The sequence below is a fragment of the Phyllostomus hastatus genome, unplaced genomic scaffold (genome assembly GCF_019186645.2).
Source record: "Phyllostomus hastatus isolate PE091 unplaced genomic scaffold, TTU_PhHast_1.1 phas_contig_150, whole genome shotgun sequence".
NCBI lineage: Eukaryota > Metazoa > Chordata > Mammalia > Chiroptera > Phyllostomidae > Phyllostomus > Phyllostomus hastatus.
In genome coordinates this window covers 5,936,840-5,962,852 of record NW_025333611.1, presented here as the reverse complement: position 1 = coordinate 5,962,852, position 26,013 = coordinate 5,936,840, and the positions used below count along the sequence as shown (strand labels likewise).

Sequence of the window (26,013 nt, the reverse complement as noted above, 5' to 3'; positions counted from 1 at the left end):
CCCTGTGGGGTTGTCTGATGTTTCTCCACTCGCGGATTCAGGGTTGTGTGTTTGTTGGGAATATCCCAGAAGTGATGGCTGTGGTCTTGTGTCCGATCAGGAGCACGTGGGTGATTTGCCACATTACTGACGATGCCCACCGGGGGCACTTGATCAAGGTGGTCTCTGCTGGGCTTCTCCAACTGTGCATTTACTCTCTCCCCTTTGTACATGATAAGTATTCTATTGGGAGGTACTTTAAAACTCTGAAAATACCTCATTCCTTATCAAAGTTTCCATTTATTCGTGTATTTCCATCAGCAGGGACTCCTGGTTTCCTACTTCATTTAATAGGTTATAATTCGTTACTGGCGTATTTTGATGTTCATATTTTCCCGGAGTTGGCCAGCAGGAACCCTTTCAAGCTAGCTTCTGTGTCCGTTTGACATTTACTTACCGTTCTTTGAATATTTTCTTACTTGCTCGTACAAGATGTTCCAGGCTTATCTTGTATAGAACCAAATGCCTTTTGAAAAAAGCTTCAAGGTCTCAAGGCTGATCTTGGCTTTGTGCGGTGAAAAAATAATAAGGCTTCTGGACAGATGGCCCCTCGGCCTGATCTTAGGGCATCGATCATTTCAGCTAGAGTTTCTTAAGTACTTCTGGGCCAGACAGCCGGAGAGCTGCAGTGCATCGTGAAAATCAGATACTGTAGTTGTCAAGGGTGAGCCAGGTAAATTCACGTGGTGTCAATATCAGGATGTGTCTTTTAAGGAAAAGATCTAAGTTTCTTAAAAGTTCAGAGTAATAGATGTCATCCAGCTGTTTCAGAAGCAAAGTCTGCTATTCCTGGAGTGTATTCAATATATAATCCTCAAGAAGTTAAATACACTTTGCCTACCTGGTAGAGGCATGTGGTGGGCAGTGGAAGAGGGGCCCCGGTTTCTCTCCTCAGAAAACCGGGTGTCTCCGTGTACCAGTAAGCATGGAGGCCTCCACGATGATTCTGAAGCGTAAGGCCTGGACTTGTGTTTCTTCTGCTCTGTGCTTACTGCCCAGTGTGCACTTCCCCGTGGCCCTGCACGCACACACCGCTGTCTTTAAAGTGAGCGTGGCATCTGCCGTGAGCCCCTCCGGGGGCAGCTGCCGGCCTGCCTGCAGCCCAGTGGGTGCGAGTCAGGGACCCCGAGGCCCTTCCGTGCGTCGCAGCTGCGCTGGTAACAGAGGCCGGGCCGAGGCGGTGTGTCCTGCGCTCCAGTGTTCCCGTAGGCAAGAGGGGAGAACCGATACCTGACGGGTTAGTGTGGGGGGTTCGCTGACATAATGCGTGAAGAACGTTTCAGAAATTGCTACTGTAAGACTATAGACTACCATTAAGTTGTCTGAAGGAGAATTTTTTTTATGTATTAAGGGAAGTGCTATAGGATTCACAGACTTCACAAGTTTGATTTGAAAGAAGGGAGGAATGCTGGGAATATTAATTCAGATCTTGCTCATCAGATACAGGTTCCAGTAACTACTTTCTGTAATCACTTGGTCCGTGGTGTCAATCATTGTTTGGGTTTCAGACTCCAGTGTTGTTTGCTGTTTCCTACTAATAAGTGGAAGCATTAATGGTATTAATAATACAGTTTTGACCATATATATTTTAGAGGTTCTTAGTAAATTTATTCTTAAGATTATTTATCATTAATTAAATATTCACAGGGAATATGCTGTTGCTTATATAATAAATCAAATTGCTGATTAATTATTATTTCTGCCTTGGTTTCTTTTTAGAGTACCAAGGCTATATAAAACCAATGACATATTTGGTATATATAGCAATTCCACTTTTATATAGAAGACATTTTATATAACCGATTCGGTTTGCCGATTTATAGAAAGTTAGAATTTGAGGATTAGATTGTCTTAGATATTTATCATTTTAAGGTGGACTTTGAGAAATGGGGAAGCCGTTACTTGCTTAATGTGCGTAGTTCAGGAGTCGATAGTATCTGTCTGTTATTTTATGGTATGTGTTTACACTGCCTCTGAACGTTCAGTGAGTTCTGGCTTCTAATTTTGGGATCGATCAGCATGGTTCGGATCAGCATGGTTGGTAGAAAGAGCGCTGAATTAAAACAGTCCAGAAGCTTGGGCGCTAGCCGTGGCTCTCCCGTCACTCGTTTGAGGAACCCTAAGCCCTCCGCTGAATCCCGGTAGATCTGTGCGAGTTCTTTCAGTGCCGTACTTTATGATTCCTTTATCACCATCTCCGTGTTTTTCCTACGTAGTGAATTTTGTTTTGCTATTTGGTAAGGCTGGCTAAATGAATTCACCTTGATCTTTTTAGGTTGATTATTCGAGACCTTCAGCGAAACACAGGAAAACAGCTACCTCGTTCCGCGACACTTCCCTCAAAGACATTCTTGTGCTGGCGTGCGCTCTGCTGAAGGAGGTGAGTTCCCTGGTAACGCAGCGTCTTAGGGACGGTGTCTAGGAAACTTCAGGTTTCAAAGAATTTCAAGTGTGTCTCCCTCCCAGCATTCTGCCTTTTGAAGGGCTGTAGACAACCCTAAGATATTTTATAACTTAGACAATATTTTATATCTTAGGCTTGTCTGCAACCGTTCAAAAGGCAGAATGTGGGGAGATCTCATCTAAGATATCTTAACAGATCTACACAAATCTGTAGTTCCAAAAACTGGCTTTCACTCACTAGGAATATACTAAAGTGAAATCCGAAGAGAATTGAGAAGTTTGCCTTTGGATAATACTCTCGGTGTCTTCCTGCTGTAGATGGTTTATTCCCAAAGCTAAATGGGACTTAGTTTCTTTAATGCCCCGCCCATGTTTTAACCGGGTGTAGATGAGCAGTGAAATGACAGTAGGTTTTTCTAATTAATCAGTTATCAGTATTTATTCATAGCTGAGCCAAGATAGTTGACTTGAATAATTTCTTAGGGCAACACTATTGCCCTATTTGCTACTCTGTGCCTGATTGGCCATTAGGGTTAGGACTGTTTGTAATTCTTTGTGTTGTCTTGTGATATGGGGACTCCGTCGTGCTGCCCACGCCTGTGAATTGGTGCAGTGCAGCATTTCCCAAAGTGTGCTCCACTGTTCACTGCTTTCTGCTTAGTTCAGTTCTGTAGTAACATGATGACCCCCACATGAGGCCAGGCTGAAAGAGCCTGTTATTTTAAACATTTTCCTTCAGTATGGACGATTTTAACATGTAGGGAAGAAGATGGAATAGTATAGCGAACTCCCTTGGATCCATCGATCGCTGTAGTAACAGCTCATGAGCAGTCTTGTTTCATCTCTGCCGCTAACCTGACAAGTTTATTTCTGGTTGTGTTACTCTTGAAGCAGAATCCCACACTTCACATCATTTCCTCCACAAATATTTCAGGAAGTATCTCCAGGAGATCTACCTTTTCTGGTCATGGCAGAATGGACATTTGTGTGTGCTGGGGGGGCGATCAGTAAAGCAGAATCCCAAACTTTACATCATTTCCTCCACAAATATTTCAGGAAGTGTCTCTAGGAGGCATAACGTATTCTGGTCATGGCAGAATGGACCTTTGTGGGTGGCAGGGAGGAGGGAGGTCAGGATTGTTCCCCAGAAACTTGCGAGGGTCCTCCCACACCCCAGCAGCTCTGAGAACCTTTGTTAGCGGAATAGGGGTCATTTGTGCATGAAGTTCCCCCGCTTTTTTTTTGAAGAATATTATATTTCAGCTTGTTCTGAGAAATCTTTGAATGAATCCCATACATTTATACATTTGTGCTGTATAAAGTATTTGTTCTAAATTACCTCTTAAAACTATTAATGGTGACCTACATTTTACAGTTAAGAGTAACATTCTTTATTCTCATTTTATAAAATTAAGTATGAAAATAGTCTATTGTAGATTTTTGAGAGTGATTTTACAGTTTTTTTCTAATATACACAATAACAATTTTGCAAACTCTTTTTTGTTCATTTTAATTTGGCATTGAAAAATTATTTTAATTAGTGAAAGTTTGTTGATTGACATGTTTTATAAAGTTTTATTTGCTTTTGAACTTTTTTCCAGGTGTTAGCCAAACCGTTAAACCTTCAAGATCAAGATCAACAGAACCTGGTCATGCAGGTCCTGAAACTAGTCCTCAACTGCCTAAACTTTGACTTCATTGGCAGTTCAGCGGATGAATCCGCAGATGACCTTTGCACTGTGCAGATTCCAACAACCTGGAGAACAAGTAAGAAAGAAGTTGAGTGTGAGGGATGATCAGCTTGATGCGCAGAATTAAGCAATATACTTGTCTGCGTGCAGCCATCTGCAGTTTTTACTAGATAGTCAGAAAGTTCAAGGGATTTGTAACGCAGGGTAGCTGCCAAGTCCAGTCTCCAGTTACATCAGAGTAACTCCGTATTTGCTTTTGGGAAAAGGAGAAGACTGACTGTGGACTTAGGGGGAAAACAGGTTTGAGGGGGGAAATGACCTCTGTAAACAGTGGGAGAGGGTACAGCACTTGGCAACAGATATCAACATGTTTTTCAAAGTTACAAAGAGAAGGAAAAGAGCAACTGACTAAGCAAACAGAATTGCAACTTACTTCCTTGCAAAGAGGGATACCAAGAAAAGCAAGCTGATGGGCTCGCCTGCACCCCAGAAAGCTGATGGCAGTGGGGTGTTCTGGGGTCAGACTGAAGTGATCAAGGATAAGACAATGGGAATGACAGGGCTGGGACCCTCTGTACCACCTGTGCAGCCAGGTGACCCGTCTTTTCCTGCCCTCTCCCCTCTGTGCACTTCCCCCTTGCTTTTCACGACCAGGCCTTCTCCTCCGTCTGCATCTAAACCGGAGAGGTTTCACATTCAGGCATCTCAGATGTATTGGAGAAACACCCTAGATGTTGCGAAAATTAATACGGAAATTAGAGGCTAAAACAAATCATTAAAAGGGGTTTCACACCTTGACTATGGTTATGAATACATGAACCAACGTTCTAATAAAAACTGCACGGACCAAATCCACGCACACACAAGTACATGTAAAACTGGGAAATCGGAATCGGACTAGTGGATCGTTGCAGTGTTCTCTCCTGACTGTGGTATGGTGTTGCCGTTTCCCAGGAGCTCACACTGGGGGGAAACCGGGTCAGGGCGCCCGGAGCGCCTCTCTGCTGTTTCTCCATACTGCAAGAGACTCTGCAATCATCTCAAAACGTTTTTTTTTTAAATGAGGGAGAGTTAGTGGAAACAGAGACAAAGGGAAGAGTAGAAGTAAAAGTTTAAAAAGTATAATTATCTCCAGAGAGATAAAGAGGTAATGCATCATGGAAGAAAAATAGGATACTGTTTTTAAGAGGAACGTTCAAAGACTATTCCAAATATAAAAGATGGTTGCCAAAATAAAACATTTCGTGAAAGAGTTGGCAGATAAAATTAAGGAAGTATCCCAGAATGTAGAACAAAACAACAAGGAAAGATTCAATAGGAGATGAAAATACAAGAATGTTTAGAGCATGAAGTTAGGAGATTTGGCACCTGACTAGTAGGAGTTTGAGGAAGAGGGTAGGAAAAAAACAGAAGGAAATCTGCAAACAAATAATACCAACGAAATGTTCGTATCACTGGGATACAAATTTTCAGATTGAAAGGTCCCATCAAGTACCCAACAAAATAAATGGAAAAAAAATACACCAAGCTTTATAAACATTTCAGAATAATAAGGATAAAGAGAAGATCCTAAAACGTATGAGAAAGAAAAAAAATAGGTCACCTACAAAGGATTGGGATCTGGAATGCTATTAACCTTCTCAACAGCAACCCTGGAAGCTAGAAGACAGTGTAATATCCCCAGACTTTTGAGGGAAACTTATTGTCAACCTAGATTGAAAGTGTCAAGTATAAGATAGAATAAAGACATTATCAGATGTGTAAATTCTCCCAAAATTTATCCCGTACGTACTTGTTACGAGGAAGCTGCTTGCTATACAACCCGAAAAAGTGGAAGACACGGGGTTTGGGATAGGGAGCTCAAACCGAGATGACAATGTATATTCATAAAAAGGAGGTAATCATGTAACAAATGTAGGAATACCCAGTCCAGGGTGAAGGCTCTGGGAGGAAGGAGTGAGAAAATGAACATGATAGTTACTGGATGTTGTTGATCATATGGAAAGTGGCATGAACATTTTGCAAAGCTGTGAGAGCATTTGTGAAGACTTGGTGACAGGGCGACGTACGCCGTAAGTGCGGAAAAGATGGTGCGATTAAGTCCAGAGAGCGTTAGAAATGTGATACAATCCTCAATTCATTAACATAATTTACATAGTCATAAGAAATATAAACACTTAGGATTGATTTAATCTTAAATTGGTATAATAGTGGATGGATTTCTTAGAAAAGGATGGATTGTGGAGAGAGTGGTGGGGTAAATTAATGTCAAACAAAGAAATAGTATATAGTATGCCATTTGGAAATACGTATGTAAATATAGGTAAGAGTTGAAAGGTTTTGAATTGGGGTGGGCTACCACTGTTTTTTATCACACACTTTTTAGTTACCTTTTGACGCTGAATTTTTAGATGTCTATACTTTAATGCAATTAAAAATATAAAGATGATTCTCCCAGTAAGAACTGTAATGCTACATAGAAATAAGGAACATCTTAGCTAATTAATTTCTATCTCGGTACTATTTCATCTTTCAAAAGAAAACAACTAGGACTTAAAGGGAACTGAGTCTAACTGGAAAGGGTGGCCGCATGCAGAGGTCTTGGAGTGCTTGGTTTGCGGGATAAAGTCTTACTTCGTTAAGATCACAGAATTGAAAGTAATGGTATTAGAAAATAACTTCTTTTCCAGTTTTCCTGGAACCAGAGACGTTGGATCTTTTCTTCAATTTGTACCATTCGCTTCCACCGCTACTGTCTCAGTTAGTAAGTAAAAACCATTCATTATTTCATTAAAAAGTGCCTGTGATCTTCATCTAAGGTTGTTAACAGATTTACTTGTACAAATTCTGTTTATATTCTTGATTGGGTTTATCTCTCAGGAAATTCTTACATTTCTGGGATTCGTATTGCTTCGGCTGTTCTTCAGATTCTGCCGATAGTCAGCGGTGCACCCCACTTCCTGGGGGAGCCCGGAACCGCCACCACTGAGCTAGCTTCCGCCCAGAGCCAGGCCCGCCCCCAGGCCCTGAGTGTATCTTCCCTCCCCCCTCAGTCCCCACCCCTCCTCTCGACCCCCGTTCAGTGGGTGGCCACCCTCCTCTGCTACCTCCCCTTCCTCAACCCCCCCTCTCGCTCTTTCTCAACCCTGCCTGTGTCTGCGTCTCTGGCGTGCCTGGCAGCCCCCACAGATCTCTCTGAACGAGCAAGGGAGTGATCTGCACACGTGGCTTGGTGCCCATCACCCCAGTTGTTAGTGTTTCTGAAATCCGGCTCCAGTGTGCGGTGTAATCATTCTTGGAGCTCTTTGGTTATCTAGGGCTTCGAGACTGTGAACCCCATCTTTGTGGAATCTAAAACAGAAGCCAGGCAAGACTGAAAAAAGAGAGAGAAGGAAAAGTCGTCAGTTTGATCTCTAGGCTTGTAGGGGTAGCGCTGGGGAATCCTAACCCCTGGAAACGGTGTTCCAGATGTGAACTGCGTGTGAATGGCGTGCTTGTGTAGATGCGTCAGCGCCCAGAGAGGCAGCACAGACTCATTCACAAAAATGGCCCTTTTTTTAGAACGTGTATCCTCTCAAAGTCAGGGCTTTAAGGTGGTTTTGAAGCTGGGTTTCACAGGACACTTAGGTTTCCGGCTGGGGCCGCAGAACTTCCACCTTCCATCTTTTAACCAGGATAGTCTTGTTTGTAGTGGTTTAAAAACCAGGGTTTCTTGTACGGTTATGTTCTGGGATAAAGCAAATAAGCTGCTGGTGCTTAAAACATAAAATGGAATATACCCAGCTGCTTTCAGAGAAAGGGACATTTATCGGGCGTGCGCTATGAGCACGTGGTGCTTATGTCCCTTCACCCTCAAAGCGGCCCTGCGGGGTGTGACTGCCGCGCCGGGAAGACGAGGGAACGGGCCGGACTGGCTGGGGGACTCTGTCCAGGGCAGCGAACGGAATGCCGGAGTGGGGCTTCGGGCCCCGGCGTTGGGGGCCCCCAACCCGGGGTGTCTGTAATAGACGAGTGCTTCTCCAACTTCCTACACATCGTAGCTGCCTAAGGTTTTCTCGTTTGTTTGGTTTTATTTATTTATTTTTTAACCTTAAGGACTATGGCAAACTGGAGGACATCAGAAAAGTTGCCCTCTGATTTTTGGCCTTATTCTCAGCCTTGCAGGGAGAGCCAGGCGTTTTGTGTGAAGTTGAAATATTTAAATATTGGCAGCAGATGCTAATATTTTAAAACACTGGGCAAGCAAACGTTATCTGAACCAAAGCAAAACATACATGGGCCAGTTTAACCTAAAAGTTACCAAGTCGGGGCTTCTCATTTAATAATCCAACAGACTTCCACGGGCACCAGTGGTGGAATTAAGAACCCAGGTAGTGACATTTTCTGGTAAAGTAATAACGTTAAGAAGGTAACTAGACCGTCGATTCTTGGTAGGAATTTTCATAGAGTATCTGTCTCTTCCAGCAGCGTTTTCCAAATTGTTCCTTAAGACGTTCATGAATGGTAAGGTGGTCTGTCATCAAATAAATTTGGGACACGCTGGATTAGGTAAAGTTGCAGGAGGTCTCCCCACTGCCCATTTACGGAATGCCACAGTGCATAATGTGCAGTATTTCCCAACCATCTTCTACCAGAAAACCATATTTTCTTTCCGGTAGGACACGTGGCTCGGGTTTGCAAACAGACCTGGTCATCGGACCTGGTCACTGGAAGCACTTGCGAGCCTTTTGAGTGTAAATGTCCAGGCACTGCTCTGGGCACATTTAATATGTGAAGAAATATTAGAAGAAAAGACACACTAATGGAAATGTTAATGGGGTTGAAGAGTTCTAGATGGTGGTGGTGATGGATACGTTAAATTTTTAGCTTTCATTATTTTTGGATTCTATAATGCTTTTTTAATCACAGAAATGAAAAATATTTTTTATGTAAAGACTGGTGTTCCTTCCATGTGGCCCTAGTTACTTCTAAAGTTGAAGTGACTTTCATTGTTTCCTTTTCCAGGCACTTTCATGTTTGGTCCAGTTTGCTTCTACAAGAAGGTCCTTATTTAGCAGTCCCGAACGGGCCAAGTACCTCAGCAATTTAATTAAGGGAGTAAAAAGGATACTTGAAAACCCTCAGGTATTTATGAAGACATTTAATACTTATCATATAGAAATACAGTTTTTCTGCTGAGAGGTGCATCATAAAGTCGTGACTCTAGGACGATCCTGGGAGAAAGCATGAAGTGTGCTCATCTTTCTCACGGCTCCTTCGTCGTGGGAGTGGGCGCCTTTCCGACCTGCTTCTGTGTTCTTCCTCTTGTGTTTTTTCCGTTCTGTTAGCTGGGTGGATGTCACGTATCATATCATGCTTCTGCTTTCCACTATTGTACTACACTTCTTTGCTTGCTCTTCATAAATCACTGAAGTGATTGATTCCGAGTTATAGCTGCCTTCTGAGCTAGAGGACTTAATATAAGTCTGAATGTTAACATTGGAGTAAGTGGCTTTAAATGATGAAATAATGTCTTTTTGCCCTCTTGTGGACAAATAAGAGTTTGTAGATTTTAAAATCTTTCTACACTGACTGCAAAACTTCAATAGCAATACTCGTTTCCAAACATTGCAAAGCCATTATCAAGTAGTGATTTCACATGCCCAGATAAAATTTTTTGTTTCACTTTTTATTTTGTGCTTGGTTTAAAATATCTGTAACAGAACTACAGCTTTTAAAAGGTTACATGATGATTTGCGGAGGTTTGTATAAATCTCTTGGTTACCACTAATTTTGGTTACTACATACAATATCTGCACATAAAGAAAATGCTTTTTTAAAGAGCAGTCATTTTTGCAGGTTAGTCTCGGGAGTATTTTATATGTTGTGCATTTGCGTTACCCTCTCTTAAAACCAGTTAAACTTACCGGGGTGACATCGGTTAATAAAACCGTGCAAGTTCCACGTGAACCACTCAGCAGAACATCCTCATCTGCACGAGACATCGTGCGCCGGCTGCCCAGAGCAGCGTCTCTTCCTGTCCCTGTTTCGTCCCCTCTGTCCCCTCCCCTCCCCCGCTTTCCCTCCGGCTGTTGCCCCGATGTTGGCCGTGTCTGCGTGTTACATGTACATGTTTTTTGGTGAATCCTTTCACCTTCTTTTACCCAGTCCCCCCATCCTGCTTTACTTTCCGTTTAGTACAACTGTAAACTTTATGTGTTTTGCTGGTAAATGGAACTTTACCAATATGCTTTAATGTTTGTAGTTTTAATTGCTACCATCAATCAATGTGTGGAGGGTAATATAATATCATATACCTTTCTTAATTGACTTAACATCCAAATGTTGATGTTTCCTGGCTCCAAAAGTTAGTTTGAATATTATGTCAATTATTTTGGAGTTACAAACATATTAAAAGACCTATGAGTACACAATACTTTTTGTAATCTGTTCTTAATAATTAGACACTATTTTCTGTTCTTTCCTTGAGCTCATTTGAGTGAAGTTTCCTATACACTCTTCAGTATTAAACAAGTACTTTCTGAACGGTTTCCTGCCAGCCCCCGTGCAAAGTGTTCAGACTGCGGCGATAAGAACACGTGGGCCCTGCTTTCCAGGAGCTCACAGACCACGGCGGGCACCTGGTTTGGTCTTGTCCTTTCACCTGTCCTCCCCCAGAAGTCATCTCTGCGTCTTGTAGAAGTTTTGTTAAACTTTGTGCCCTTCGCTGCATTAATTTATTCAAATGACTCTTCATTTAGCAACAGGAAGATGCTTGAGGGTACAGTGCCTGTAGGTTCTCGATAAAAATTTGTTGAGTTAAAAGCAGTTTGTATTACTTGTGTGTGCCGTGCATGTACACTATTTACCTTGAGTTCAGTGGTGTTGCTCTTTTCCAGGGTTGCAAGAGCCCATTCTTGTTTTTTTATCTTAAATATTTTCCAAGTTTTCTGTTGACTTCTGTTTAAGCCATGACACACACACACACACACACACACACACACACACACCCCTTCTGTGTAATGTAATGGGTTCCTAAGCATTATAATTTAGCTTTCATGGTACAGAGTTTCCTGCAAAGCCTCTACTTTGGATTCCTTATTGTTAGCAATTGTTAGTAATTGAGGACAACATTAAACCCAGCAGAAATGATTTGTTTTCTTTCATTACTATCTACCTAGTTGGTATAAAATATCATGAGTACCCATGAAAACTAGAAGACTTAATAACGTGCTCTTGGAATGCTACTGATGGTCCTCGGCTTGGTTTGTTTTTAAGTATTTTTAAAAGCCTTTCTTTCTGTCTCATATTTTAGGGTTTGTCTGATCCAGGTAATTATCATGAATTTTGTCGATTTTTGGCTCGTTTGAAGACAAATTACCAGCTGGGAGAATTAGTTATGGTGAAGGAGTATCCTGAAGTTATCAGATTAATTGCTAATTTTACCATTACTAGCCTACAGGTAAATAGAAATATATACTTGATATTAAACTGTAGATTCTTGGTAAGATTTGGTAGGGATTTTTAAAACATCTATTAGAGTACTTTGCTAAAAATGTTCATTGCAAGGTTTTAGGGTAAAAGGCTTATAACATTTTTATAGTAAAAACTTAGAGGGCATCTAAATATCTAATAGTTGAAGAATGAATTGAAAAGCTACAGTAAAATCTATGTGGGGAATGAAGTTTTTACCGATTGGTTTTGGGGAAAATTTGTAAGTTTGGGGGAAGGTTTAAAAACTCTATTTTCCAAATGATATCAACTCTGTGGAAAGCTATTCATGGAAAAAAGATTAAAAGGAAGTATACTAACATTTTAATAGTGGTAATTTCTGGGTGGAAGAATAATGAGAGATTGTTGGTTTTTTTCTTTATACATTTTTTGCATTTACAAAATTTGCTATGCTAAGCGTTCATTGGTTATATAATCAGAGTAAAAGTTAAATTTAAAATCTGTGTTTAGTAATTTTTCCTCTGTAATTCTTATTCTAGAAAGATATGTCATTCTAAATAACATTTGCTTTATTTCTTTGTAGCATTGGGAATTTGCTCCCAACAGTGTTCATTATTTATTAACTCTGTGGCAAAGGATGGTAGCTTCAGTTCCTTTTGTGAAATCAACTGAACCCCACTTGTTAGACACTTATGCACCAGAAATCACGAAGGCCTTTATCACTTCTCGGTTGGAATCTGTTGCCATAGTTGTGAGGTATTGAAAACTAAATCTTTCTGTTGAATTTTCATCTTTTGCATCTTGGAATTTTTTAAAATTGAGGAGTAATTTACCTACTGTAAAATTCATCCTTTTTAGTGTACAGTTTTATGAGTTGTGACAAGTGCATACAGTTGTATAACGCCCATCAAAATTAAGATATAGAATGGCTTCATCATCCCCAAAAAGCTCTTTTGGGTCCCTTTATAGTTAGTCCTTTCCCCACCATTAGCCTCTGGCAAGTACTGATTTGTTTTGTTTCCTATAGTGTTTGCCCTCTCCAGAATGTTGTAAAAATGAAATTACATAGCATATAGCCCTTTAGTCTGGCTTCTCTCACTTAGCATAGTGCGTATAAGATTCCTCCATGTCGCGCCAGTCATTTCCTTTTCACTGCTGAATAGTATTCCATTCTATGGATATACCACAATTTGTGTATCCATTCACCTGTGAATGGACATTAGGATTGTTTCCATTTTTATCAATTATGAATAAAACAGCTGTAAATGTCCCCGTACAGATTTTTGCATAGACATAAATTTTTGTTTCTCTTGGGTAGATAGTAAAGTGTGAGAATCCTCGGTTGCATGGTAAGTGTATGTTTTACTTTGTAAGAAGCTGCCCAGCTCTTTTCCAAATTGGCTGTATCATTTTGCATTCCCACCAGCAATGTATGAAAGATCCAGTTGCTCTGCATCCTCATCAGCACTTAATATTGTCTGTTTTTAAAAATTTAGTCAAACTAATAGGTATGTAGTGGTACCTCATGGTGGTTTTAATTTGCATTCCCTTAGTGACTAATAATGTTAAGCATCATTTTATATGCTTATTTGTCATTTGTATGTATTCTTGGCAAAGTGCCTGTCCAATCTGCTGCCCATTATTTACTGGGTTATTTTCTTATATTGAGATTTGAGAGGTCTGTATATTCTGGTCACAAGTCTTTTTATCGTGTGTGTTTTTTCAAGTATTTTCTTCCAGTTCATAGCTTGCCTTTTCATTTCCTTAACAGTCTTTCAAAGATAAGGTGTTATAAAGTTTGACGAAGTTCAATTTATTCTGTATTTTTCCTCTAGAAGTTATATACTTTCATTACTAACACTGATGTCTATGATTCATTTTGAGTTAATTTTTGTATGTGATGTGAGGTAAGGCTTGAGGTTTGTGGCATTTTTTTTGTTGGTGTTGTTTTTTTACACATGGATGAGCAGTTATCCCAACACCATTTGTAAAAAAAAAAAAAAGAAGAAGAAGAAAAAACTATCCTTTCTCCATTGAATTGCCTTTACACTGTTTTCGAGAAGTAATGGACCACACACATGTGGTTCTGTTTCTTGACTCTGTTCTCATTAATCTGTGTTTCTCCTGCTAATAACCTATCTTGATTACTGTTGTCTTATAATAAGCTTTGAAATCAGGTAGTATGAATCTCCCACCGTAGTCTTTCTTTTTCAAAATTATTTTGGCTCTAGTGGGAATAAATCTTCTACAATTATGTGCAATAACATGGGTGAATTCCACAAGCATTATAGTAAGCAAAGGAAGACAGACCCAAAAGAGTACAGGCTGTATACTTCCATGAAGTTCAAAATCAGGCAAAAGGGATCTGGGGTCCTCCTTTGGGTGAATAAGAGGGGGCTTTGGGGGCAGCAGGGAGGTTTGTGAGGTCCTAGAAATGTGCTGGTTTTTGTTGTGAGTGCCAGTCACATTGGTGTGTTCACTTTGTAAAAATTCATTAAGCTGTACACCTGTAATTTGTGGGCTCTGCTGTCTGTGTGTCTTAGATCACTCTAAAATGTTTATGGAAAGGAGGGAGCCTTTATGAAATGAAGGAAATTCTTTTTTTTTCCTTTGTTTTTCCATGTATGTAAATTTTTAAATGATCTTAATCAGTATCGACAGCTAAATCCTGGTGGGGTTTTGACAGGGATTGCATTGAATTTATTTATTAATTTGGGGGCAGAATTGATATCTAACCAATATCGAGTCTTTCAGCCAGTGAGCACGTTTGTCTTTTAATTTCTTTAGCTCTTCTGCGATCTCTTTCGTCAGTGTTTTATAGTATTCAGCCTTTAGCTCTTACAGGTGTTTAATTAGATTTCATTAGTCTTGTATATTTTCTAGTAGTGCCTTTGGAAGGTACTGTTTTTTAAGTTTCGATTTCTAGTTATTCGTTGCTAGTATGTAGTAATGCACTCGAATTCTGTACATTGACCCTGTATGCCAGGACCTTGGTAAGCTCACCTGTTAGTGCAAGTAGCTTTTCTGGGCTATTTTTTTTAGTGTATGCAATCATGTCCTAGTCAAATATAGACATTGTTTTTTCCATTCCAATCTGGTTTCCTTTATCCCTTTATCCATTATGGAATTTTATTTAACATGAGTAAAGCTTATTTGTGGTGACTTATTTGTGGTGCCTCACACTCTAATGCCGTCTGCAAACTTGTTTTTGCACCCGCAGAGATCATTTAGATGACCCGCTGGACGACACCGCCACCGTGTTCCAGCAGCTGGAGCAGCTGTGCACGGTCAGCAGGTGCGACTACGAGAAGACGTGCGCGCTCCTCGTGCGGCTGTTCGACCAGAACGCGCAGAACTACCAGAAGCTCCTGCATTCTGCTTCTGGGGCGACCGTGGACATGGCGATCCAGGAGGGTCAGTACATGCTATCGGCCCCGTGGTGTCATGCGGGACTTTAAGTAGTTTCACGGATCACTTTAATAATTTGATACAAATTACTCTTATGTATTCCCCCCAATTCCTAATCCCCTAAGAAGCCATTAATTTTTTTTTTACCTTTTGGATATTTTGGTGGCTTGATGGTTAACTTCCAGTTTTCCTTTATAGTATTCATAGGAGATATTTCTCTCTGGAATCAGTATGGGGGAAGACTGGTAGTGAATAGGGTTCACGACCTTACACCTGGTCCGATCGCTCGCATGTCCTCCTCCGTTGCAGACGGCACGTTCAGAGCCCAGCGTCAGCCAGCGAACAGCCCTGGGAGACCTCATCCTGGGTCTGCATTTGCGTGCGAGCCTTCACCGGGGCTTTACTTTATTACTGTGATGTTTTAGTTCTTTACACCTACAAATCTCACTGTTTTTCTTTAGCCCTTTATTGAGGAGGATTTGTTTATGTCTATCCCTTTAAATCCTTTCAGGATCTTAGCAGGGAATGAGAATAAATAAATACATTTTTCAGATTTTTTTAATGACGTGAATAATGAGAGTGGAACTGATTCCATACATTTCTAGGAGGAAGCTTTTTAATTATAATCCAAGAATTTTCTTAAAGTCTTTGTACCTTTGGTGTCGTTTCAGAAAGCGAGCGGTAAGGGGTGACAGTCAGACTTGCTTTCAGTGATTTCTCACCTCAGCTGCTCTGTAAAACACAGTTAAAGGATTCTCCTCTGCATTTACGTAATGTCGTCTTAAGATGCCTTTTATTTGTTACGTATTTTCCCTTTTCTTCTGCCGTACAGTTCTGCCAAGGGACTGAGGACTGGAGCTACTAGCTGTCTCTCCTTGAAATGTTCTTTCTTGAATTAGGGTTTCAGTATTTACAAATAAATTGGGGAGAACTAACCTTTTTTGCAGCATTTAGCCTTTTCATGATTGGTTTCTTCTCTTAGTCAAGTTTTGAAAATTATGAAACACCAAGGACATGCCAGAGGGCGTGTGCATGTATTGAGACGCAGTGGCCAGCGGTCACGGAGCCCGTCACGCAGCTGGCAGAGCGGGTCGGCGCCGCCAGCCGTGCTGGTCCCGCTGTTCCTCTTCCCGAGTCTGTCCTCTGCTGCCAGCAGGGGATACTTGCGGTCTTCAATTTTCATGCCTATCATTTAGTGCCTTTTCTTCATACTTTTACTACATACTTATATGTTCTGAAGATAATACATGTTTTTTGGCCAACCTAATAATACTGTGTAACAATAAAAAGGATGAGCTACATACAGGTGCACTTAAAGGTGGATGTCAGAGGTAAGGTGTTCAGTGGGGGAAGAAAGCGATTCTCAGTAAACTATGTGTGGCTTGAAATAGTTCATGAAGCCCCCAAACAAGTGAGACTGAAACTATGTTGTGTAGGAACACGCAGTGATATGTGCAGATGATAAAACGAAAGGAAAACGTCAAGAACTTAGTAAGCTCTGAATCCAGGGTCACTGTCGCCTCCAGGGTTGGGGTAAGGAGGCCAGCCCGGGGAGGGCGCGGAGGCAGGAGCGAGTGTGATGGGAAAGCCTTGGTCCTTAAGTTGTGTAGCGTGTTCATGGGTGTTTGTTGTATTATACTTCACATACATTACTTATTTTTTTCCTATATATAAATATTAAATTACAATGTATTGGGTTGGCCAAAAAGTCTGTCAAGTTTTTTCCATAAAATAAACGACATGGTTTTCATTGTCACCAATAATTTTCTTGATTTGGATATTTTGAGTATGTTGGCTGTCTGCTGTGTGGTATAACGTTTTTTATTCTCAATTAATGAATGTCTCAATTTGATCGCTGTCAGCTTCAGCTGGTCTACCCAAACATGGAGCATGGTCCAGTGAGAAATCTCCAGCACAAAAGTTACAAATCACTTTTGACATGTTCTATCAGCCACAGCACTTTCTCCAATACACTGCATAAATCTTTTTATGTATTTCAGTTGCATTTTTACCTTTCTTGAAAAAAGAAAGCATACTATGCTGAAAATGTTGTGTATTTTCTTCCATCTGCAGTATTAAAATGGCTGCCCCAAAATTGACTAATTTTGGTAAGTTTTTTTTAACACATGCTGATACGACAGCTGTCACAATCTAACAAAACTGTTTTGAATGAAGTGTCAGACAACTAAGTGCTACTAGAGCCATTGTGCTGGAAAAACAAACAGACTTTTTGGCCAACCCAATGAAAAGATTCAGTTGTGAAACAAAGGACATGTACAAAGGACCTATGGGCAAAGACAAAGGGGGATAGGATTGTGGGTGGTAGGAGGGGGCAGTGGGTGGGGCAGGGGAAAGTGGTGGCGGGAAAATGGAGACAATTGTACTTGAACAACAGTAAAAAAAAAAAAAAAGACCTGTGTTCCTATAAAATGATATTTCCTAAGGGTAGTAGCTGTTCTATGAAATATGAGTGGAAATAATTGAACGGTAATAATTCGCTTGTTTATTGAATAAAATAAGTGAGACTTGATTTTTGATTAATATAAATTTAAGGTGTTTGTATAGTTAGATATATAGTCTTAATAAAATGACATTTCAAAGTCTCTAATATAATGCCTGATACATAAAACATTTTAAATAAATATTTGTTCCCTTCTAGTCAAAAGGTCAAGGGGAAGGAATTTTTCCACCTTGTAAAGATACCTGTGGTCTACTAAAAAATGGTTGTTTCATATCATGAAAAACACGTAACGCGGCTCCAGTTTGTACCATCGTATGTGGTGGTATTCGGTTTCCTTTGTGCAGACCCAACACTTCAGTTAGTGTTGAACAAAGAAAATTATATGCTCTCGTTATGTGTGCTTTAATTTAGATGCTTAATGGCTTTTAATGTTACAAAATAAGTTTATTATTATATTACGATCTCATTTGTATTATATTGTCTTGCTCTTCCATATTTGTGATGATACGGTCATGGCTTAGAAAACAATAATCCCTAGGAAGTAGGTCATTAACAGTAGTTAGCGATTATTGGTGATCTATGGTAATGACTGATTTCTTTGGGATTATTGCGGTTATAAACCATAATTACAGATTATTGCAGCAATAATTATTTTTTTAAAGGAAAAAATGTTCTGTACTCGAACAGCTGCTAAAACAAGTGCCCTGAACATTAATGGAAAATTAAAATGGAAATTTAGTCTTATTATAGGATGAGATGTTTTTAAAATTTATAGGTACGTAACTCACGTGTTGCGTATTTATTGAACATATTTCTAAATACAGTTTAGATTTATGGATTTATATGACTCTGTAAACTTTGTGGAAGTAATTCTGTAACCAGAGTAACTTTAACATTTATTAATTTGAATAGTGCCAGTCCAAATTGTTGAGGTTTAGGTAGAAGTATAATGTGTATGTAAGTAACACACTTTCATGTTGATCACAAAGTGCTGAAGTGCATAGGGTAGCTTCCTAATACCTTCAGTTTCCTGCGCGAGCTTTTTTCCTGCTAGCCTTTTTCACAAACTATACGTTAGTAAGTCACAAAACCGAATTGCTTGATCAAACGAGTGATCTTATTCTTTTATTTAACCCGTTTCACACTGCTGACGCACAGGCTGCGTAGTTGGTCAGTTCTGATCCAGTCATTGCTGTTTCGTGACAGACAGGTTCGGGGGTGTGGGTACTCGCCGGGTCAGGTTTCCGACCTGGTGGGTGTTTGTCACCTCCGTGTGCTCGTGTCTCCAGAGGTTTGAATCCTCTGTCGGTTAGCTGTCGTGCAGTGACGACTGCTAAGTGTCCACAGGAAGATCAGGAGAATGTGTCCTTTCTCTGCTGCCTACTTATTTATCCTTCTTAAGTCTTCTTACAAGTGCGCACACCCTCTGTTATTACTGTTCAACACCTTGTAAAAAACCCCAAACACCGTAGTTCACTTGAGAAGGTTTCCCAAGACAGAAACGTCATTGATTTCAGTATTGTGAATTAGCCTGGTCATCTTTGAAAAATTAGTCCCCAAGAAGAGCACGGAATTTCTCTTTAGCAAGATAGTTGGCATGTTGTTAATTATTCATAAAGTTCTCAAAAGTCTCGGAGAACCTGTTATATAGATTGCTGAATCTAGAGATGTAAAATAATATGCCTTAAATAAAAACCACTTGATACAAATACCTCCATTTCCAAATGGTCAGTGTCAGCCACCCCGGAGTAAGATTCGTGAAGATTGCGTGTACCACCATGCCCCCGATGTGAAGCTGTTCAGTCCTGTCCTGCTGTTGCCCAGGACGTTAATTTGCTTGTCACACAATGTGAATTGCACAGTGAAAATCTTAGATTTTTAAAAATCTCGCATAAAAACACAAAGGGAATAAATTGTGACATACTGAGTAGGGCTAATATTAAAAACGCTCAGACTAGCACTGCCATGACACTGACCATGCGGAAAAGCTTCCGGTGGTTGGATCGTCCCAGTGTGACTGACAGCCCTGGGTCTGGACGTCCCATTTGCGTTTTTGTGATCAAGTTTAACTTTAATCATAAGTCTTCAGGGTAAATATGATTTTCTCTGCTTTGCAGATGAAAACCGTATAAGATGTGAAGGGGTAAGTAACTTAAGCAAGATCACATAGCAAATTGGTCAAGCTGGGATTCAAACAGTGTCACCTGGCTGTGACATCTGTCATTTTCACTATTCTACTTAGTGCCTCGATGAACTTGAGACCCAGCTCTCCACACTGTGAAGAACTGAGTCCACAATCTTTTATCACATATTTGGAGGAATAGATCATTTTACCAAGTTTGAAGTATTCTGGAAAATCACACTTTCTTTCTACAGTACTTCATGAACATTTTTGCTCTTGTTATTTATCAGGACGTCTTGCGTGGCTGGTGTACTTAGTGGGGACCGTTGTCGGCGGAAGGTTAACCTACACCAGCACAGATGAACACGACGCTATGGATGGAGAATTATCCTGTCGGTGAGTAATGGCCGTGCGATTTGCAGAAATTTACTAAGTAGTCGAGAAACCCTGGCTGAACTGGTATTGTTAGCTAAATAAAGCATGTTGTGTCTGGCCTTTCGAGGAAGGTGTTCTTTTCCCTTTTCTTGACGAGAATACCAAGCCTTAGGGGTTAAGTGATTTGTAGATGTCCAGCCTGTGGTAAGTCATAGTCAAATATATGTTAAACGTGTTTAAATAGTGTGACGAAGATTTAGGTTGCTTTTTATTTCTTGGGACCTGATGAAGCATGCCAAAGCGGTGTGTATCGGGCTGGTGGCAAAATTGGGGTGACGTACCTGTGGTCAGAAAGCAATGGAAAGCCAGTTACCTGATACAGGTTTTGTTCAGGATTACGGACTAGATTGCACCTCAGATACAGTGTTAATATGAAGCAATTCATGTTTCTGTTCTAACCTGAGGAGAATTCCTGTGTATGAATAATATGAGTGAGTTGGTTTCCCATGTATTTTATTTTTAATGATGTCTTTATTAACCAAGTAATACGTGTTTTTGTTGAACCCTTAAAAATCCAAATGAAAAGTCATATATTGAGTTGGACATAACTACTGCCATCATTTTGGTAAAGACCTTGAGTCTTTTGACTCATGCTTGAGGGTATATGTACATCACATGTGTATTTTTCAACTATTTAAAGCAAAAATTATATTACACTATTGTAAACTAAAATAGCAATACTAATAATAATACCTAATTCATTTGAACTATTACTAGGATTAAATGAGTTAATATTTTTAAATGCTTAAAGCAATGCCTGGCAAATGGTAAGTACTATATTACTAAAAAAAAACCCCCAAAAAACAAAACCTCAAAACACTTTTTTTATTTTTCAACATCGGTGAAATAGTGACCAGCTGCCTCTCCCGTAGGTGGGGACCGCCCTAACCGGGACCCAGCCCCCAGCCTTTTGGTGCACGGGACGGCGCTCCCACTGACCCAGCCACCTGGCCAGGGAAAAACACTTCTTTTCTAAAAAAGTCAAACATAATGTTATGAACATTTCACCGAGATATGAAATATTCTAAACTGAACCATAATTTAAGCTGGCGCTTATTGGGGGGAATTTTAGGTCGTTTCTCAGTTTTTTCTTATTATAAACTACCTTAAGGTAAATATTCTTTTAGTTATATTTTCCCTTCACTCCATACCCATTTCAACCTTTAAAGTAGCCCTTGTCATTGAAATTTGAACCCAAATGTAACATAAATATTTTTAGTTTCTCTTAAGGTTAGTATTGTTAATATTAAATTACTTTAAAATATGAATGCGGGCATTCTTAAAATGCTTTGGTTCATTTTAAACCAAGCGAACAATTTGCCTACTTATTGCCCTAGTTTAATTCTTAAAAGTTCTTGTCATCAAGTAGGGAAATACCCATTGGCCTGTTGTCCTGAGAAATGTATAAGAGGGGGTAGACAAAAGAGGGTGTCTATTTGCCAAGTGGAAAAATTTATTTTCTGTTTAACCAGCACACATATGTAACTTTAAATAAGATTTGTTTTGTGTTTTAGTCTGCATTGTTTAGAAAACAGATCTTTGGTGAAGTTTATGGACTATGGCTTTTCTGAGGGGTGGGGAGAAGGGTGCATTTTTAGGGAAGAAAGAATGAAGATAAAGGAAGCGAGAGAATAAGAGAAAACAAATAAAGTCGACCCTCATTATTCACAGACCTCATTGTTGCAAGCTGAGGTACTTGCGAAAATTTTCCTGCACCCCAATCAGTCCTCGAGGTGCTGTTGCCGTTGGTCTTGGACGTGTGTGTGTGGTGGTGACAAATTTGAGTTGCTAGGTCCACACTTTCCTGGCTGAGCTGGAGCAGGCGCGCTGCCTTTTCCTCTTGGCTCTCACACTGCAAATTGACCCTTTCTGCCCTCTGTGTAGTGCCATCATTTTTGCATTTTTGTGTTTTTTTTGTTGGTGGTTTTGCTGTTTAAAATGGCCCTTCCAGCTGGTGCCGAAGTGCTGGCTAGCGTTTCTCTGCACATAAAGGCTGTAACGTGCCTTAGAAAGAAAACACATGCATTTAGCTAAACTTTATTTAGGCAAGTGGTGGTGCTGCTGGCTGTGAGATCAGTATTAACGAATCAAGTCTACATTAAATAGGGTGTCTTTAAAGAAACACACACGCAGAACAAGGTGACGTGTGGACGGGCTGATGAACACGGCGTGACCGCAGTTCCTCGGGAACCGGACCCCGTGTGTCCTTTGGGAGCATTGGTTCAGTGCTCGCTGAGTCGGTGCTCACGGCGACTTCACACGACAGAACCAGCGTGAGCAGTGGCCGTGGGCTGCAGGCGAAGGTGTGTCACGCACCTGGTGGCTTCGGGCGTCTTCCCCAAAGGCCACTCGGGACCCCGTTCTGTGCCCCAAGGCAGTCTGTGGTGGTAGTGGAGGCGGGTGGAAACTAAGGGAAGGCAGTTTATCTGTTGGCTTATTTCCGTGTCCCATTCCTTACTGGTTGACATCTGCTCCTGGCGTGTTTCACTTTTCCGTGTTTCTTAGTTGTGTTCCCTGGCCTCGTTGAGAAGCCGCTGGGGAAGCCAGAACTTCTTCTGGTCCTGCTGAGCTGAGAGTAAGGGCTGGAGCCGCGGCAGGCCTGTCCTCTCTCCTGGGCGAGGCCTCGTTGCAAACACGGGAACCTGTGGGTCTTTTCTCGGCCGCCCGGCACGCGGCCGGGGCTGGGGCGGGGCGAGAAGTGGGGGCGGGGCAGGCGGGCGTGGAAACAGAAGCGTGGGACTTACGCTGGCAGTTCCCTGCTTTGTCCAGAAAAGCCATAGGCATGCGTTTTAAAATGACATTTTTAAGTAAGAGCGATGTTTCATGCAGTGTTTTAAAACACCCATTTCACACGGAGAAGTTCTGAGTACCTGGAACTGCGGTGCTGTTTGCTTCTGTGTGCGCACACGTGACACCTTTCCAGATCCCGGGAGAGCGCGGCCCGCTTAGGAGACTGCGGAGCTCCTGCCAAAAATCTGCGTGCTGTTTTATCAGGAGCAGGTTAATATTCCTGAAAGCTCCCAATATTGTGATAATTATAATGAAAACAAATAAATGTACTTGTGCTCGGGCCACACAATTCTAATTAAATGAGGATAATTTCATAGTCATTTGAGTTTCATTCATCACGACCCGAGCGTAACCGTCCTGAGAGATTTCCCCGGGATTCCGCCTCGCCCGTCCTGCGCCCTCTCGCTCTGCCGGCACCGCAGAGCGGCTGCCTTTCTCGGGTCATTCTTCTGTCGCCCCCCCGCCCCGTGTCTCCCGGGCCCCGCCTGCTCGTTTTTCGTCATCCCTCCTCCTCCTTTGAAGACCTTGACGACTGTCTCAGAGTGTCCCTCTCTGTCCCAAACCCTACTCTCTATCGGTAGAGGACTTGAACTTCCGCCCCATCAGATAATGACACTGTCCTCTTTATTCATCAGCTTCCAGTGGCTTCCCGTCTCACAAGGGACAAATTCCAAAGTCCTTGTCGTGGTCCGGAGCACCCTGCACTGCTTCCCTGAGCTGATTTCCTGTCCCTTCTAATTCAGCGCAGCCACACTGGCCTGCTTGCTCTTTTTTGAGTGTTACCAGTGTTTTTCACTTGAGCGCCCCTGAACTTCCCTGTGCTGGGAGCGCCTTCTCTGTGTGTTCACCCTGCACTCCCTCACTGCTGTCGGGTGTCCGCCACCGCTGACCTCCCTCTCCACAGCTCCGTCCTTACCCTGCTTTCTTTATTCTTCGTCATGGTACTGTGACCTCTTGACCTGTATTTGTTTACTTCACAATACGGCAATAAGGGAAGGAAGAAGCTTCATCTACTTTGTTCACTGCTGATTATTTCATCTGCCCGGCACACCTTAACCCTGCTGAGACCCAGGGTTTTCCCTCATTTGTTGAGTGATGGTAAAAGAAGTAGGATACCTCTGTACATAGGTACTACTGTCAGTTAAGATACGTCTACATTTTCTACCTCAACTCAGCCCTCAGTGTTGCTCGGAGATTCTACGTTGTTTTAGTAACTCTTGTCCTCTGGCTTCCAGACACCTACAGGACTGTTGGATATGCGCGTCCGGTCCCACACGGGCCGCTGGTTCCTTGACTGAGATTCAGCTCCCTCCCCTGCCCACTCACTTGCCTAAGCTTGAATCCTGGGAGTTACCTGGGAGCTATCCCTAAATTTTTCCCCTCTCACTGGCATCCATATAGTCATCCAAGTCTGCCAGTCCTACCCTTTAGATACCTCGATCAGTCCGGTTATCTCCATCTCCCCTGCCTTTTTAGCCCCTGCGATCCTTCACTAGGATGCGTGCTATAGACTTCAATGGACACCTTGCCTCGGCTCTGGCTTCCTGAAGTGCAGGTCTGACCATGTCAGTGCTTTCCTTAAACTCCGCGAGACTGTCCGTGGCCATTGGGATGCAAGTCAACGTGGCTTATCGGGCTCTTGGTGAGCTGGCTTCTACCTATCTCATCAGCCTCCTCTGCTGCCACTGACTGCTTTATAGCCATGTTGAACTTTCTTTCAGCTCTTAAATGAGCCATGCTTTTTCTTTCCTTCCTAGAGAGCTATATACTTTCCTCTTCCTCAACATTCTTTGTCGTGTTCCATTCTAGAATGTTAGGAATCCTCGCTCATTTCTTTGTCGTGTTTATTTTAGCACTGTCAACCTTGATTCTAGTTGCATGGGTTATTGTTGTTCCTTGCATAGACAGTAGATTTTTGGAGGACTGGGAATATATGTGTCTTGCTCATTGTTGTATTCTGACTTTCTAATGCATACCAGTTATATAGTAAACCCTCGAATATTTGTTGACTGAATAATTTTTTACTTGGCTATCTAGGGGAATATAAAATGATTGTCCAAAGTTCATTTTGTTGTATTTGAAATGGTGTGCTTCTACTTGGGTCAAAATAATTTAGTGATATATTTATCTGTTTATTCCCTCCGTGCTCTTTACCAAAAATAACATAAGATAAAGAGAAAATAAATGTAGAACAATAAATTGAATCTGGAAGTAAATATTATATATTTATAAAATACAAGTTTTGATCTTAAGCACTTGTTAGAGGTGGCCAAAAATCTTTGAAGTACACCATGGCAGAGATTACTAGTTGTGCCATATCTCTTCTTCCCTTCTTCTGACATAATAGAATACCTGATTGTGGCCACCTGAATAAAAACTAGATTTACTAGACTCCCTTGCAGCTAGGTATAGTTAAGCGCTTGGATTATGTTCAGCACTTGGATGTAAATGAATGCAGTTTGTGCAACATATGTGAACATAATGAGTAGAGTTGACGGAGCAGTGTTAGACCATGAAGTGACCGTGTGAATGAACAACAGGATGGAAGGAGCCTGAGTCCCTGATACACTGTGGAGCACCAGCTAGTCCTGGGGCACTGCCTTGGGTTTTTGCTTGAGAGATAAACATCTACATTGTTTAAGCAATGGTTATTTTGGATTTCAGGCACTTGAAGCTGAGCTTCTTGTACAATTACCAAAGCTTCTTTGGCAAGTGGATTGTGTGCCCTGCTGGGGACTCTTTTCTACTTTCCTGCTAGGGATGCGGTTGCTGCCTAGGGAAATGCAAATCAGCATCTTAATATGAGTTGTAAAGACACCTCAACAAACTGTCTTTTGGTCTTATGTCTTCCTTGGATTTTAGAGCGTATGCTATTAAAAGGAAATAAAAGTAAACGAGCAATTACATAGAATCAACAAAGAACTAGAGCAGGAAAAGGGAAGTCCTACTCAATAAATAATTTAATAGCAAGATATGCCTTAATTAAGTCACTTGAAATATCACCTGGATCTAGAGACAAAGTTTGATGTATGTATCTATTTAGAGTATATAGTCATATTTGCCTGTACATACATTTTTTAACATCCTCGAAAGGACACATGAATGGTTAACGATGTGTGTGTATGTCTTGTGTGCAAACATGGCAGGACGCAGGTGGGCCAGGGCTTGCTGAGCTGCCTTTGTGCGGTTAGACAGAGGAGGAAAAGGTGCTGCTTCCTCAGTGACCTCTGTTT

General features: G+C 41.3%; 1 protein-coding gene across 2 annotated transcripts in view; it reads left to right on the top strand.

The window, feature by feature from the left end:
- Nucleotides 1-26,013, top strand: part of RANBP17 (RAN binding protein 17) — a 227,730-nt gene that overhangs the window by 17,868 nt on the left and 183,849 nt on the right. For both annotated transcript variants that reach the window (XM_045823997.1, XM_045823994.1), the window contains exons 6-13: nt 2,315-2,419; nt 4,044-4,209; nt 6,824-6,897; nt 9,138-9,257; nt 11,428-11,574; nt 12,148-12,320; nt 14,785-14,978; nt 19,846-19,951. In XM_045823997.1, coding sequence (XP_045679953.1) covers nt 2,315-2,419; nt 4,044-4,209; nt 6,824-6,897; nt 9,138-9,257; nt 11,428-11,574; nt 12,148-12,320; nt 14,785-14,978; nt 19,846-19,951 — 1,085 coding nt within the window. The remainder of the gene's footprint in view (nt 1-2,314; nt 2,420-4,043; nt 4,210-6,823; nt 6,898-9,137; nt 9,258-11,427; nt 11,575-12,147; nt 12,321-14,784; nt 14,979-19,845; nt 19,952-26,013) is intronic.